We start from the raw sequence: 13,608 nt of genomic DNA, 5'->3' as shown, positions 1-13,608 counted from the left end.
ATATGATGTTCTTGGTAATATTTTCTTTTCTTAGCTTACCTTATTGTAACAATCCAGTATATAATATTACATATAAAATGAAATAGCAAGTGCTAATTGACTGTTTTATGTTATTGATAAGGCTCCCAGTCAATAGTAGTAGGCTATAAGTAAAGTTTTGAGAGATTAAAAAGTTATACATGGATTTTTAACAGCACAGGATGTTGGCAACCCTAATCTCTGTGTTCTTTAAGGGTCAACTGTACCTGCTAACATTATTCCGCCGGGTGCAGTGGCTCATGCCTGTAATCCCAGAAATTTGGAAGGCCGAGGCAGGCCGATTACCCGAGGTCAGGAGTTTAAGACCAGCCTGGCCAACGCAGGGAAACCCCGTCTCTACTAAAAATACAAAGATCAGCCAGGTATAATGATGAGCACCTGTAATTTCAGCTACTTGGGAGGCTAAGGCAGGCAGAATTGCTTGAACCTGGTAGGAGGAAGTTGCAGTGAGCCAAGGGAGAAAAAATAATCCTGACATAAGAAAATATACATTAATATCAACACTTCTAAAGACAAGGTCTCGGAACAAAATCCTGACACTAGGTAATATATATTAATATCAACCCTTCTAAAGGCTAGGTGCTCACTACATCTTGAAGTAAATAATTCTAATTCTGAGAAATTCTAAGGAGCTACAAAGTTCTTCCTCATAACCTAAAATCACATCTCCCCACTTCTGTATCAAAATGAAAACTTTTTTTCTTTTTGAGACAAGCCTTGCTCTGTCACCCAGACTGGAATACCGTGGCGCAATCTTGGCTCACTGCAACCTCAGATTCAAGTGATTCTCCCACCTCAGCCTCCCGAGAGTAGCTGGGACTACAGGTGCACATCACCACACCCAGCTAATTGTTTTTAGTATTTTTAGTAGAGACAGTTTTCACCATGTTGGCCAGGCTGGTCTCAAACTTCTGATCCCAAGAGTTCTACCCACTTCAGCCTCCCAAAGTGCTGGGATTACAGGGATGAACCACCGCGCACATTCTATGCAAACTTTTAAAATGTGAAAATATTTTATCTCTGTTAAGTCCTCTCTGGTCTCTTTTTCCAGAGCTAATTTATTCAACTGCTTCCCAACATTCAATGCAATGTCCTATTCTCTTAGAATTTTATACATTTTCCCTTAGCATATCCACATGGCTTCCATTCCTATTTAAATACTAATAATAACTATCAAATTTGCTTTTTCACACTGGGTCACTCTTCTGACCATGAAATCCATCTTTACCACCTCCTATTAATAAATGCCCATGTAGATTACACAAGCAGTTCAAACCTAACTGTCAAGACTGAATCTTTTTATTTCCTGACCCTCTTCTATATACTCTAGAAAGTCAGGCTGAATCCTCATTTTTATTTCTTTTCTCTTTCTTCTTTCCTCCTCCCTTTAAGTATAATCACTACATTCTATCAATTTTATTTCCTACATAATTCTGAAATCTGATCCCCTCCCCTTTATTTCCACTAGTCATGACTTTAGTTCAGATCTTATCGAAGATGTATTCATGTGGCAATACATAATATAATACAAAATTCAAAGAATATAAAAGATTATTCATAGAAGAGTAAATCTCCCTTCTATAATATTACTATCTAGTATCCTAGCCCTACCAAACCTCCCATACCTCCCCATCAAGCAGCTGAGTATTCTTCCAGAAACTATTAGAATTTTTTAATAACAGTCCACCTTTAGTCTTTTATCTTTAATCCATCCTCCCTAAACTGCAGAAGTCTTTCTAGAACATAAATCTCTAGGTAAAGAACACGAAGAGCACATGGTGGCTTAATAGAGTTGTAACTTAAGCTTCACCAAGCCAGAAGGGAAATAAACTAAGATCAAATTTCAAAATCCTATAATATACAAATATAATTGAGAAGAAAATCTCTATATTATTATCCTAAACTATATCCAATAGTATCTTTAGCTCACTGCAACCTCCACCTCCCAGGTTCAAGCAATTCTCCTGTCTCAGCTAGGATTACAAGTGCCTGCCACCATGCCTGGGTAATTTTTATATTTTTAGTAAAGACAAGTTTTCACCACATGTGCCAGGCTGGTCTTGAACTCCTGACCTCAAGTGATCCACTAGCCTCGGCCTCCCAAAGTGCTGGGATGACAGGTGTGAGCCACATGCCTGGCTAGCATTCAATTCTAAAACAAGTAAAATTTATAAAATTAAAGAGTTTATTCATTCTAAGTAATTATTATACCTTTAAACACCATTAACTGGATTGACAGTTTTTCTTTAAGAATTCAGCAAATGTTAACAATGTAAAAATTTTGTGATAATTAAAACTTCAACTTACAAAAACAGCTTTAAGACTTGGTGAGTTATATTCATTATACAATTTTATTAAACAGTAATAAAGAGGTAACTGACAAAGACTCTCACCAAACCTGAGTCAGGCTCCTCTAAGCCCTCTTCTCAACCTTAGGCCTGTCCTTAAACTGCCATTGTCCTGCTTGGTCCAGTTTTAGCAAAAATCCTGCTGAATTGGTTTAGTGAAAATCTCTCACCCTTGGTTATCCAATCACTTTCTACATCTGATCAAACTTCTCATTCCTCAATATGTTATTATCCTCCTGTCTTCAGCAATAATCTTATAGTTAGCTTAGCAAGAATCCCCTTGGCCTTGATGTTTCCTCAGTAATTTTCCATCCACTCTTCTCATTTTGTTCCTTGGATATAAATCGGATATAAATCCCTACTTGTCCTTACTATATTCAATGTTGTGCCTGATCTCTCTCTACTACTGCAAACTCCCCATTGCAGTTCTTCTTAAATAGTCTTCCTTACCATCTTTAAGGGTGACAAAATAATTTTTTTTAAACATTACATAATTTACTCTAAAACAGTGACAAGTTTTGCCAATAACATACCAGAAGATGGCACAAGTTTTGATAAATATCCATTTTTGCAACTTACCTTAACATTCTTCAGTCCCTTTTCAAAGAGACTAAGCATCTCAGAAAGTTTATTGTCAGAATGTACATTATAAATGGTCTGGCTGCGTTGTTGAAGCAGACCAATAATGTATTCATTTTCAATCTGCTCATGCATTTTGAACTCCTTGAAAGTAGCATACAAAGATTGCAGAAGCGCACGGAAATCGTTGTTATTGGAAAAATTGGTTTTAGAAAGCTGAATAAAAAATTAAAAAGAAAATTGTAATAAATACATGCAAATATGCACAAATAAAAAATATTCAAATACATCCCTATTCACTTTTGCACACAGCATGTTATTTCATTTATACTTGATTATATTAAAGTACAAATAAAGGAAATTCATAAATTAACAAGTTAGAATGGTATAATAAAAAGTATACTAGGCCAGGAAAATGTTGGTTTGCACTGTAGAAGGGCTTGGTGATACAGAAAAATGATGCGTGCACAAATCAGTTTCTTTAAATAGAAGAGATTAAACCAGGCCCCTTCTAAATCTAAAACTGCATTACTCTATATGTATGCTAAATACAGGCAGGGGGAAATTTTAAAGAGGGAAACTTGATTAGGTTAAACATAACAGACAGGTAGATGAAAGGGGAAAAGCTACTAACACCATACTTCCTAGACTTGCTTTCTAAAGTATCTAATATAACTAAAATGGAATGGAGTCTAAGCTGTCTTATTGCCTGTTCTCAGCAGGAATAAACAGTCTGATGACACAGCATCAAAACAGATGACATAGAAGCTCCTAAAACAAAACTATTCCTACTATACATAACAGAATTAACTATCTTCTATAAAAGGCAGTATGATTAGTCGTTAAGAGTCACTTACAGTGAACCAGTTCTAAAGTTAGATTTCTCTAGGATCTAATACCAGTTCTACCATAATTTAACTGTGTAACCCTGGGTAAATTACTTTTCTTTCTTAATATGTTAGTTTCACCTTGATGTTAAATGGGTATAACAAAACATCTGTAATTCACATGGTTGTTGGTAAACGTGTTCTGGATAAACATCAATAAACGTTAGCTAGTATCATTTTGAAAATGAAATATTCCATTTGTATTGGCAACTATTCTTTAAAAGGACAGATAATAAATATTTTAACTTTTGCAGGCCATGTAGTCTGTAGCAATTATTTAACTCAGCTGTTGTAGCACAAAAATAGTCAGAGACAATGTGTAAATGAATGAGTATAGCTATATTTCCAGAAAAATTTATAGAGAGTGAAATTCATATGTCATATAATTTTCACATCACAAAATACTATTCTTCTTTTGATTTTGTCCAACTATCAAAAAATGTAAAAGTGATGTCTGGCTCGTAAGTCACACAAAAAACACAGGAGAGATTTGGTTAAACCCACATTATAGATTTTTTTAAAATCATAAATGCCCCACAACAAGATTACAATAAAATCCACAGTAGCTAATCTCTGCAAATACTATCATGTATCATTTTTTGAAGAAAGAAAAAAACCTTAAAAATAGCCTTTGTAGAAGCAAGACACAAATCAAAAGAAAGCATTAATGATAGATATTGTTTTCTTAATGGTAAAAAGTAAACACAGTCAGCATGCGTGGGGATGCAGAAGCCATAGATTCAACCAATCATGGATTGAAAATATTAAAAAGATTGGGCGTCGTGGCTCACACCTATAATCCCAGCACTGTGGGAGGCCAGGGCCAGTAAATTACCTGAGGTCAGGAGTTCGAGACCAGTATGACCTACCTACATGGTGAAACCTCATCTCTACTAAAAACACAAAAATTAGCCAGGAGTGGTGTGCACTTGCAGTCCCAGCCACTCAGGAGGCTGAGACAGGAGAATCACTTGAACCCAGGAGGTGGAGGTTGCAGTGCCACTGAACTCCAGCCTGGGCTTCATAGAGCAAGACCCCATCTCAAAAATAAGAAAATATTGAAAAAATAAAAATAAAAATGTAAACAATATAACAACTATACACATAGCATTTTCACTGTGTTAATGTGTTAAAAGTAATGTAGAGATGCTTTAAAGCATATGGCAGATATGTATAAGTTACATGCAAATACTATGCTATTTTACATAGGGACTTGAGCATCCATGGAGTTTGGTATCCATGGGTGTCCTGAAACCAATCTCCCACAAAACAGAAGGATACCAAGAGAAGACTGTAATGCCCTAACATGAGTTAAGAAAAATAAATCTTAAAAGACATATGGGAAATTTTGCATATATTCTCATTAGACTATTAGAAATTCTTTTAAATTTAATAACACATTAAGTAGTTTCATGCCACAAACTGAGAGCCATATTAACTATATAAAGAGACTCTAAATTACTGATAGAGTCTATATCCAGTTCATGTAGCATAGTAGTTAAAAGCACTGACTCTGGGGCAAGATTGCCTAGGTATAAATCCATTCTGTCAGCAAGTCATTACTTTTATTTGTACCTCAATTTCTTCATCTGTAAAACAGGGCTAATGATATTAACCACCTCACAGAATTCTTATGAGGATTCTTTTTTTTTTTTGGAGACAGGGCTTAAGCTCTGTCACCCAGGTTGGAGTACACTGGCACGATCATAGCTCACTGCAACCTCAAACTCCTGGGCTCAAATGATCCTCCCTGCTGGCCTCAGTCTCCTGAATAGCTGGAACTTCAGGTGCAGTGTGCACCACCACACCCAGTTACTTTTTTTATTTTTGAGAGACCAGGTCTCACTATGTTGATCAAGCTGGTCTTAAAGTCCTGGCTTAAGCGAACCTCCTTACTCAGCATTCTGAGTTGCTGGAACTACAGGCACAAGCCACTGTGCCTGGCTACCTGTGTTAATTTGATAAGTTAATATAAATAACACAGAATATAAGGCCTACCTAGGCATCTGTAAGCCTTATTTAGTAGGCTTTTCTTTTATTAATTCTGTATTCAGACCAAAATAAAATATCATTAGAAAGAAATTGGTACAGCTATTATGGAAAACAGTATGGAAGTTCCTCAAAAAATTAAAAATGTAATTTTCATAAGTTCTAGCAATTCCACTCCTGAGTATATGTCCAAAGTAAATAACATTGGTATCTCTAAGAGATGTCTGCATTCCCATGTTCAATACAGTATTATTCATAATAGCCAAGATACGGCACCAACCTGAATGCCTGGCTTGCCCACAAATGGATAAAGCAAATGTGATACATACAATGAAATATTATTCAGTAATAAAAAAAAGAAATCCTGTCATTTGCGACAACATAGATGAACCCGGAAAACAGCTAAGTGAAATAAGCCAGATACAGAGAGATAAATAGTGTATGATCTCACTTACACATGGAATCTAAAGCAGAACTCATAGCAGAGAGTAGAAAGGTAGTTGCCAGGAGGTAGGGCATAGAGAAAATGGGGAGATGCTGATCAAAGAACACTAATTTTCGGTTCTAAAATGAGTATATTCTGGGGATATAAGGTACAGTACAGTGACAATAGTTTATAATACTGTACTATGTACTTGAAAATTACTGAGAGTACATCTTATGTGTCCTTACCACTCCCACACAAAGGATAATTACTTGTGGTGATGGATGTGTTGATTAATATGATTTCAGTAATCATTATACAATGTATGTGTATATCAAACCATCACACTGTACACCTTGAATGTACACAATTTTTATTTGTCAATTATACCTCAATAAACCCCGGGAAAAAATGATAAACAGATTAAATTACATTCTTGGTGGAGAATATAAAACAGTTTGTACAATAGGTTGAAGAAATAAGATTTTTATCTCTATTAAATCCTCAACACATTTGTTGATTTGATGAAGTGAAAACAAAGCCAAATAATAATAATAATAGTAATAAGAGCAACAGAGAGAAAACTCAGTAAAGATAATACCCAACTCAGTTTTTCTCCACATGGAAAGTGCAAATGTTTTTTAACCTGGTACCTAAAGTTAGTAAATTTAGCGGTTAAAAGAATAACCAGAATACATAATTTAACTTTTTTGAAATCTGTATATATAAATAGTTTTTAAAATTTCTGTTTGCCTTCACATATAGACTTTATTGAGAAAAAAATAACCTGAACACTAATAATTTCTGGGACATACTGAAGCCTACGATGTATGAGGAACTACACTAGTGTTGTTATATATTTAATTTTTAAAACAATCTAAAAAGTAGGTATTAAAATCCTAATTTTACAGACTAAAAACAGAGGCTCAGTAAGAAATTTTACCCCAAATCATAAAACTAGTAAACAACTGAGACCAAGTCCCTAAAACTCTAACATTTATGACTTTTCTACAGATACAATGTTAGTCCCATTCATAAAGATATCTTTTCAGATCTAAGAGAGTAAATTGTCTGAACACTTGCTCTAAAGCAACAGTTCTCACCAAGGCAGTAATATTACCACCCCCTCGCACCCATTCCCCAGAGAGAAAAGGAAAGATCTGGAGGCAGGTTTGGTTGTCACCAATGGAAACAGACTACTGACACCTAGTGGATAAAGGCCAGGGATGTGGTTAAACATCCTACAATGCACAAGGCAACCCCCGTAACAAAGAATCATCTGCCTCAAAATGTCAATAGCACTTTGGTTAAGAAATGTTGCTCCAGAAAAGTGTCTCTCAAACACTGTTAACCATGACCTTTAGTATGAAATACAGTGCAATCTGGATTCACACACATCACAAACACTTCAAACAAATCTCAGGGAACAGTATTTTCCTCTCTAATCTGTAACGTACTCTAAAATTTACTTTTCCATTTAAATTTTTAATCTGTTTCTGACTCACAAAACAGATTTATGACTTACTACTAATAAGTCACAGTACACATTTTGAAGAGCGCTCTTCTACAGTAAAATATGAAGGCTCCTAGTGATCTATAAAGTTATATACTCTGATGCCCCACAAATTTAACAAAGAACTTATATTACACATAATAAACAAATAATAACATGGTATCATCCACATTTTAAAAAGTTTTATAACTGATTTTCTTTTTTTTTGTTTTTTCTTTTTTTGACACGCTCACTCTGTCAACCAGGCTGGATTGCAATGGTGAGATCTCGGCTCATTGCAACCTCCGCCTCCTGGCTTCAAGCAATTCTCTGCCTCAGCCTCTCAAGTAGCTGGGATTACAGGCACCTGCCACCACACCCCGATAATTTTTCTATTTTTAGTAGAGACGAAATTTCCCCATCTTGGCCAGGCTAGTCTTGAGCTCCTGACCTCGTGATCCACCTCTCTTGGCCTCCCAAGGTGCTGGAATTACAGGCGTGACCCACCACGCCTGGCCTATAATTGACTTTCTGTCTCAAACATTCTGCAATCTAAATAAAGTATTAAAGCCTGATTTCAAATTGATTATCAGAAATGGTACGTCACTTAAAGACAATACACTATGATCAAAAATAGATATGAAAATAGCATAACAAAAACACAAATGTTATTTCCCCAAATACATTTTTACTCTGCCTACCTACCTAAACAATCCTTTAATTTAATCAAGAGAGACTTACACTCAGTGAAGAAATCAGTATCTGATCAAATTTAGAGATGGAAAAAACGACGACCCACAGGTAAATTGTTTTGCATAAAATCACAGAGCTACCAATAAGTAGCTGAACTAGTAAGGTAATGCAAAACCCATGGGCTTCAGAAATGAAAAAAAATTCTAAGATTAAAATTCAGGCTCTACTAATTACTAGTTGAATGAGTTGGGTAAGTTATTTAATCACTAAGACTATTTCCTCAACTTTAAATGAAGGATAATATTTGTCTTACAGTGTTCTTGTGAAGATTAAAAGAAATAATGAAAGCATGTAGTAAGAACTCATTAAATTCCCTTTTCCTTCTTCTGTAGCTCACAATTCAATATTTTCTCCACTAAGCCAATCTTCTCAAATGAGTCAATAAATTGTTACAAGTATGCAGAGAAATGGGAGCTGGGAAAGGAAAACCATAAAGCTATTTTCATCCATTTTGTAAAAAAGAATATATTCAAATTACTCTAAGCTTCTTCCCATTTAACAGTTTTGGATCATAAAATATTCTATCTGTATAAAACAATAAAAGTAGACCCTTTTAATACCCTTACCTGAAAAAATTTAGGCACACCTTAAGGCCTCCACCACTTGAGTTTTTACTGGTTTATATACAAGCCTGCGAATCTCTGAACTAACCACATCCTTACAACGAACACCTACTCTTCTCTCAGAAGTCAATTCAAAGAGACCACTCCTGACACTTTAATGTGGAACTGACCATGTAACTTCCTTTGCTCCCACTATACTCCATTTGGATTTCTATCCTAGCATAGATGTTATTACATACTGGACTATAAATTTTTTGAGAGTACAGACCACATGTCACATTGCCAACACAAGCTACTACATAGTAGATGGTAGAAACACCAACGCTCACTGTCATAATTAATGGAGTTAACCTTGGGGAATTGCAGAAAAGACTGAGACACTAAAGTAAAATGGAAAAAGGATGTTATTCAATATAAATATTTACTAAAATCATCCCAGTTTGAAAAGATTCAGGGAATTAGCAAGAGGGTTCTTAGCAGATTGTTACCAAAAAAATAAGAAATGACTATAGTTTAATATAAAGCAAATTAAACTAGGAATCCTAACAATGACTTGGGTTTCCATCTGGATCTACCACTAGCTGCTTATGTAACCTTGGCCTAGCTAATCTAGGCCTGTTAACTCCCCAGCTATAAAACAGAAATACTTTGTCTTTACATAACTCAAAGCACTGTTGTCTGCCCATGGATTTCTTTTTACATTTGTAAAAAGTTTTATGGAAAGATTTTTCACCTTTGTTATGCAAAGTATTAAATCAGGTATTATACAGCAATATTTAAAATGGCCTAACACATATATTCGTCAGCATTTGAAAATTTGTTATTTTATTTTCTCATCCTAACTAATCACCTTTATACCTGAAAAATAAATAAAGTTGCCTAAGAGAACTTTGGAGTGCATTATACTAACTATGTTAAGCATGTAAGGGTTTACTTGATGCTAGTAAGTAAGTGGATGCTTCTAAAACACACTGTACTTGAGAAGTTCAATACTGAAAATAGTAATTGACTTCTTTATAATAACTGGGCATTTAGAGCCCAATTTGAACTACAGAGTACAGTGAAATAACTATTTTGTACCTTTTAAGTTTGAGTATAAAAACTAGTTTGCTTTCATTTTGTATAGTTTCATTGTAAGCTGTGTTTGGTGGTATATCTAGTCTATACAACCAAAAGATGATGGCAAAACTCAAGATGACAAATGAATAAAAACAAACAAGGTATTCTTCCTTTAATTCCTTTAAAACTACTGAGCCATTACAAAATACTTACTTTCCGCTCTAGCTCTCAAAGGACATCCTAAGAGATTTCAACTGGCTATCAGTATCAAGAAGAAATCTGGATGTAAAATTCCCATGTAGTTATTTTTTTTTCCTAAATCGCCTCAGTCTCAGTTCAGAAAACTGGACTTTTAATCTTCTTAATAAACATATACAACAATCTCATTAACTATAGCTAATTCATTCAGAATTAGTAATAATTTTGACTTACACTAAGTTAAATTGAAAATGCTTTATTAAACTCTTTATGCAAGTGGGAACATTACTGAAAAGAATATTACTTGACTCATATTTTGTAAAAAAAAAAAAAGCAATTGCATTTTCAAAACTTGTTCAAATATTCTCAACCACCAGGAAGAAACACATAAAAAGAGTGATTAACTTCTTGAAATTTTTTAAATAAGGCTTGTTAGCCTAGTCTTCAAGTAATTGAATTGTGATTATTTTAGGAGGTCACAATCATCTAGAAATCAATGAAAGCTACAAACCCCCTGGGAAATGAACACATGCACAAAATGTTCCATATAATTTCAGGTGATCCTAGACTACCTCTCCACAGTCTAAACTGCAGAATACCTTGGATTCTGTTAGTCTTAACTTCCACTTTTGATTTTTGAGACCTATTTTTTTCTTTCCTGCTATTGAGAATGGTGTCTGAATGAACTAAATTCAAATGCCAGGGAGGATGAAAACACAATTCTGCTAACTAAAAAATTCAGGGATATACCCTTTTGCTTAATGGCTTAACCATTTCTAATGCTTCTCCTACTAAGCGATTCTCACCCTCAGCTGCACACTGCACTCAACTGGAGAGCTTTAATCATTTATACCTGATGCCTAGGTGAAATCCTAATTTTAGTGACCTAGACATCAGGACTTCTAATAGTTTTTAGGTTCAGTCTTATAAGCAACCAAGGTTGTAAACCATTGCGCTAGATAGTCTTGGTGTTTCCAACTACATGTGAATTGGGTATTTCTAAATTTTCAGAATGGAGGGAGAAGATGGAGTGCTAAGATTTGAAATTCAACGTCACTCCGTTAAATTGCTGGTCTTCAGCGTGGCCTACCAGTGAACACCCTGGGCATCCTCCAACTGGCCTCTTTTCTGTAGACAATGGTTCTACACAATGCTATGTAATCTCTGAAAATTCCTAAAAGTTGATTTCTGTGCTTAAACAAAAGTCATTTAAATGTTTTATTTAGTTGGATCATTTCTACAAGAAACAAGACTGCCTGAGGTTTGCAAATATCCATGACTTCCCCCAATATAAACTGACAAATATGTGGAATGTTAAAATTGTTTAAAAATTATTAGCAAGGGGCCCTGAAACATATCCACAAAAGTGCCTCTTGAACTTATGCTGCACCAATTATGAGTCCAAAATGGTTCTCACAGTTGAACCAACTTTTCCCGAGGCCCCCTGTATTCCAGCCCATGTAAAGAAGTCCAAGAGAGAATTGCTGTCTTATAACAAAATCTACATCCAGTAAGTGTCCAGGGCAATAAAAGTTGCAAGGAAAACGATAATGACACACGAAGAGTGAAGGCTCTTTAGTTCTAAACTTGGCTTTTCTCCCAAATCAAACCAGTGAAAAAAACGGGGGGTGAAAGGAGTCGGGTAGTCGGGAGACGCTGCAATTCCAGCCAGGAAGCCGGCGAGAGGTTTCGAGGATGGGTGGGTGTCTGCACAGAGAACCCCGAACAGGCCCGGGGGGAGTGAAGGGGACGGGGACAACTGCCCGGTGCGGACGGGAGTCCACCGCAGGTGGCCGGCCGGGGCACCGAGGGCTTCGGGGGAGGGAGGGCCGCTCTCCTCAGAGGCAGCAGCGGGAGGCCCAGCGCGGCGCCAGGGCCGGGAGTACGGCCAGTGACCCCGGCAGCGCCCCTCCTCAGCCGCCAGCCCTCAACAGCGGACGCCGTTGGGCAGGGGACGCCGCCCGCCCCGAGGGCACGTCCGAGGCGGCGGCTGGGCGGGGACGCCGTCTCTGCCAGGGCCCCGCAGCGGGCGAAGAGGCTGCGGGAGCTAGCGGCGCTGACAGCTGCGCAGGCGGCTGCGGGCGCAGCGGCGGCCCGGGGCTGCGGGCGCGGCGCAGGCCAGGCCGCCCCAGGGACCAGGCCCGCTCCCCATCTCCGCCCGCACCGCCCAGAGCGGGAGGCTAGCCGCTCCGTTACCTTGTCGCAGTAGAGCCCCACCAGCTGCTTCATCCGCCAGTGCGGGGCGGTGAAGACATCCACTTCTTCAGGAAAGGGCGCCATCGCCACTGCCTCAGCCTCCGCCTCAGCAGCAGCGGCCGCCGCCTCTCCATAGACACCCTCGCCGCGGGGCAGAGGCGGCGCGCCCCCTTGCGCATGCGCCCGCCCCGTCGGCGCGCGCGCCCGGTCCGCCTGGTCGGCGGGGACGCGGGGGCGCGCAGGCCGCCGCCATGCGGTCTCCGCGGCCCACGTGACCAGGCGCGCGCAGAGGCTCGCGCCTTCTGCCTCCCGCCTCCATTCCTTTTATTTCTTATCGTCTTCATATGCCGCAGAAACAGCCAAAACCGTTTCTCTGTTACACCACATGAAAGCACAATATCGGAGGGTAGGAAAATGTCGTTTCAGTGGCGCTCTCGGTGTTTCTCCAATTGCTGCCTTGCTCACCAGGCCTTGAGGCGAGGCAGCCAAACACAATGGCCGCGGTCCGGGCCGGGCGCTCTACCTGTGCACAGGCCCCGACGCCCGCTTGGCCTGGGCGACCGCTGCGTACGGCCTGGCCCTCCAGAGGTACCCTTTGCCTCCCTGTGATTGGCCCATGGCAGACTTTTCGGCCGCCTGGGTCGAGCGCAGACCACCCCGCCCGCCAGTCAAAGGCCCCGGCCTGGCTCCCGCCCAACGGTTGGTGAACCAGGGCTGGGGGCTCCGGGAGCTTCGGTCCCCGGCGGCAACCCACGGCGGGCGCGGAGCCAGGGTGCGAGGGGCGGGGCAGAGTCCGCGAGGGAGAGGCTTGGTGGAATTCGGGAGACTCAGCGCGGGGGAAACACAGTCTCTGAGGATCCAGGTGCGGAAATGCACCTCAAGCACAGGAACGCGCGCGGGTCAGGGATAGGCCCTACCGGCCTTGGGGGTGGGGAGAAGGGTGAATAATCATGGAAAGTTAGTGCCGAAAAGAGCCTTGGTACAAATCCCGCCTTTTTAAGCGGAGGTTCGGAGAGAAAACAAGGTCACTAACCCAGGGAAAAGTCTGTCTCTTCCCTATAAATCTCCTGGCCATTGCCAC

At 39.2% G+C, this 13,608-nt stretch overlaps 1 protein-coding gene across 1 annotated transcript in view; it reads right to left on the bottom strand.

Moving 5' to 3' along the window:
* The window catches only part of FBXL5 (F-box and leucine rich repeat protein 5), a 40,807-nt gene extending 28,126 nt beyond the window's left edge, over positions 1 to 12,681 (bottom strand). Inside the window, exons 1-2 of the mRNA XM_002745967.6 lie at positions 12,528 to 12,681; positions 2,967 to 3,182 (exon numbers count right to left, since the gene is read on the bottom strand). Of these exons, the coding sequence (XP_002746013.4) occupies positions 2,967 to 3,182; positions 12,528 to 12,611 (300 nt within the window). The 5' untranslated portion in view covers positions 12,612 to 12,681. The remainder of the gene's footprint in view (positions 1 to 2,966; positions 3,183 to 12,527) is intronic.
* Between the last annotated feature and the right edge of the window lie 927 nt (positions 12,682 to 13,608).

Source organism: Callithrix jacchus, chromosome 3 (assembly GCF_049354715.1).
Source record: "Callithrix jacchus isolate 240 chromosome 3, calJac240_pri, whole genome shotgun sequence".
Lineage (NCBI taxonomy): Eukaryota > Metazoa > Chordata > Mammalia > Primates > Cebidae > Callithrix > Callithrix jacchus.
Note: the sequence above shows the minus strand (reverse complement) of the source record. Positions and strands in the feature narration are given on the sequence as shown.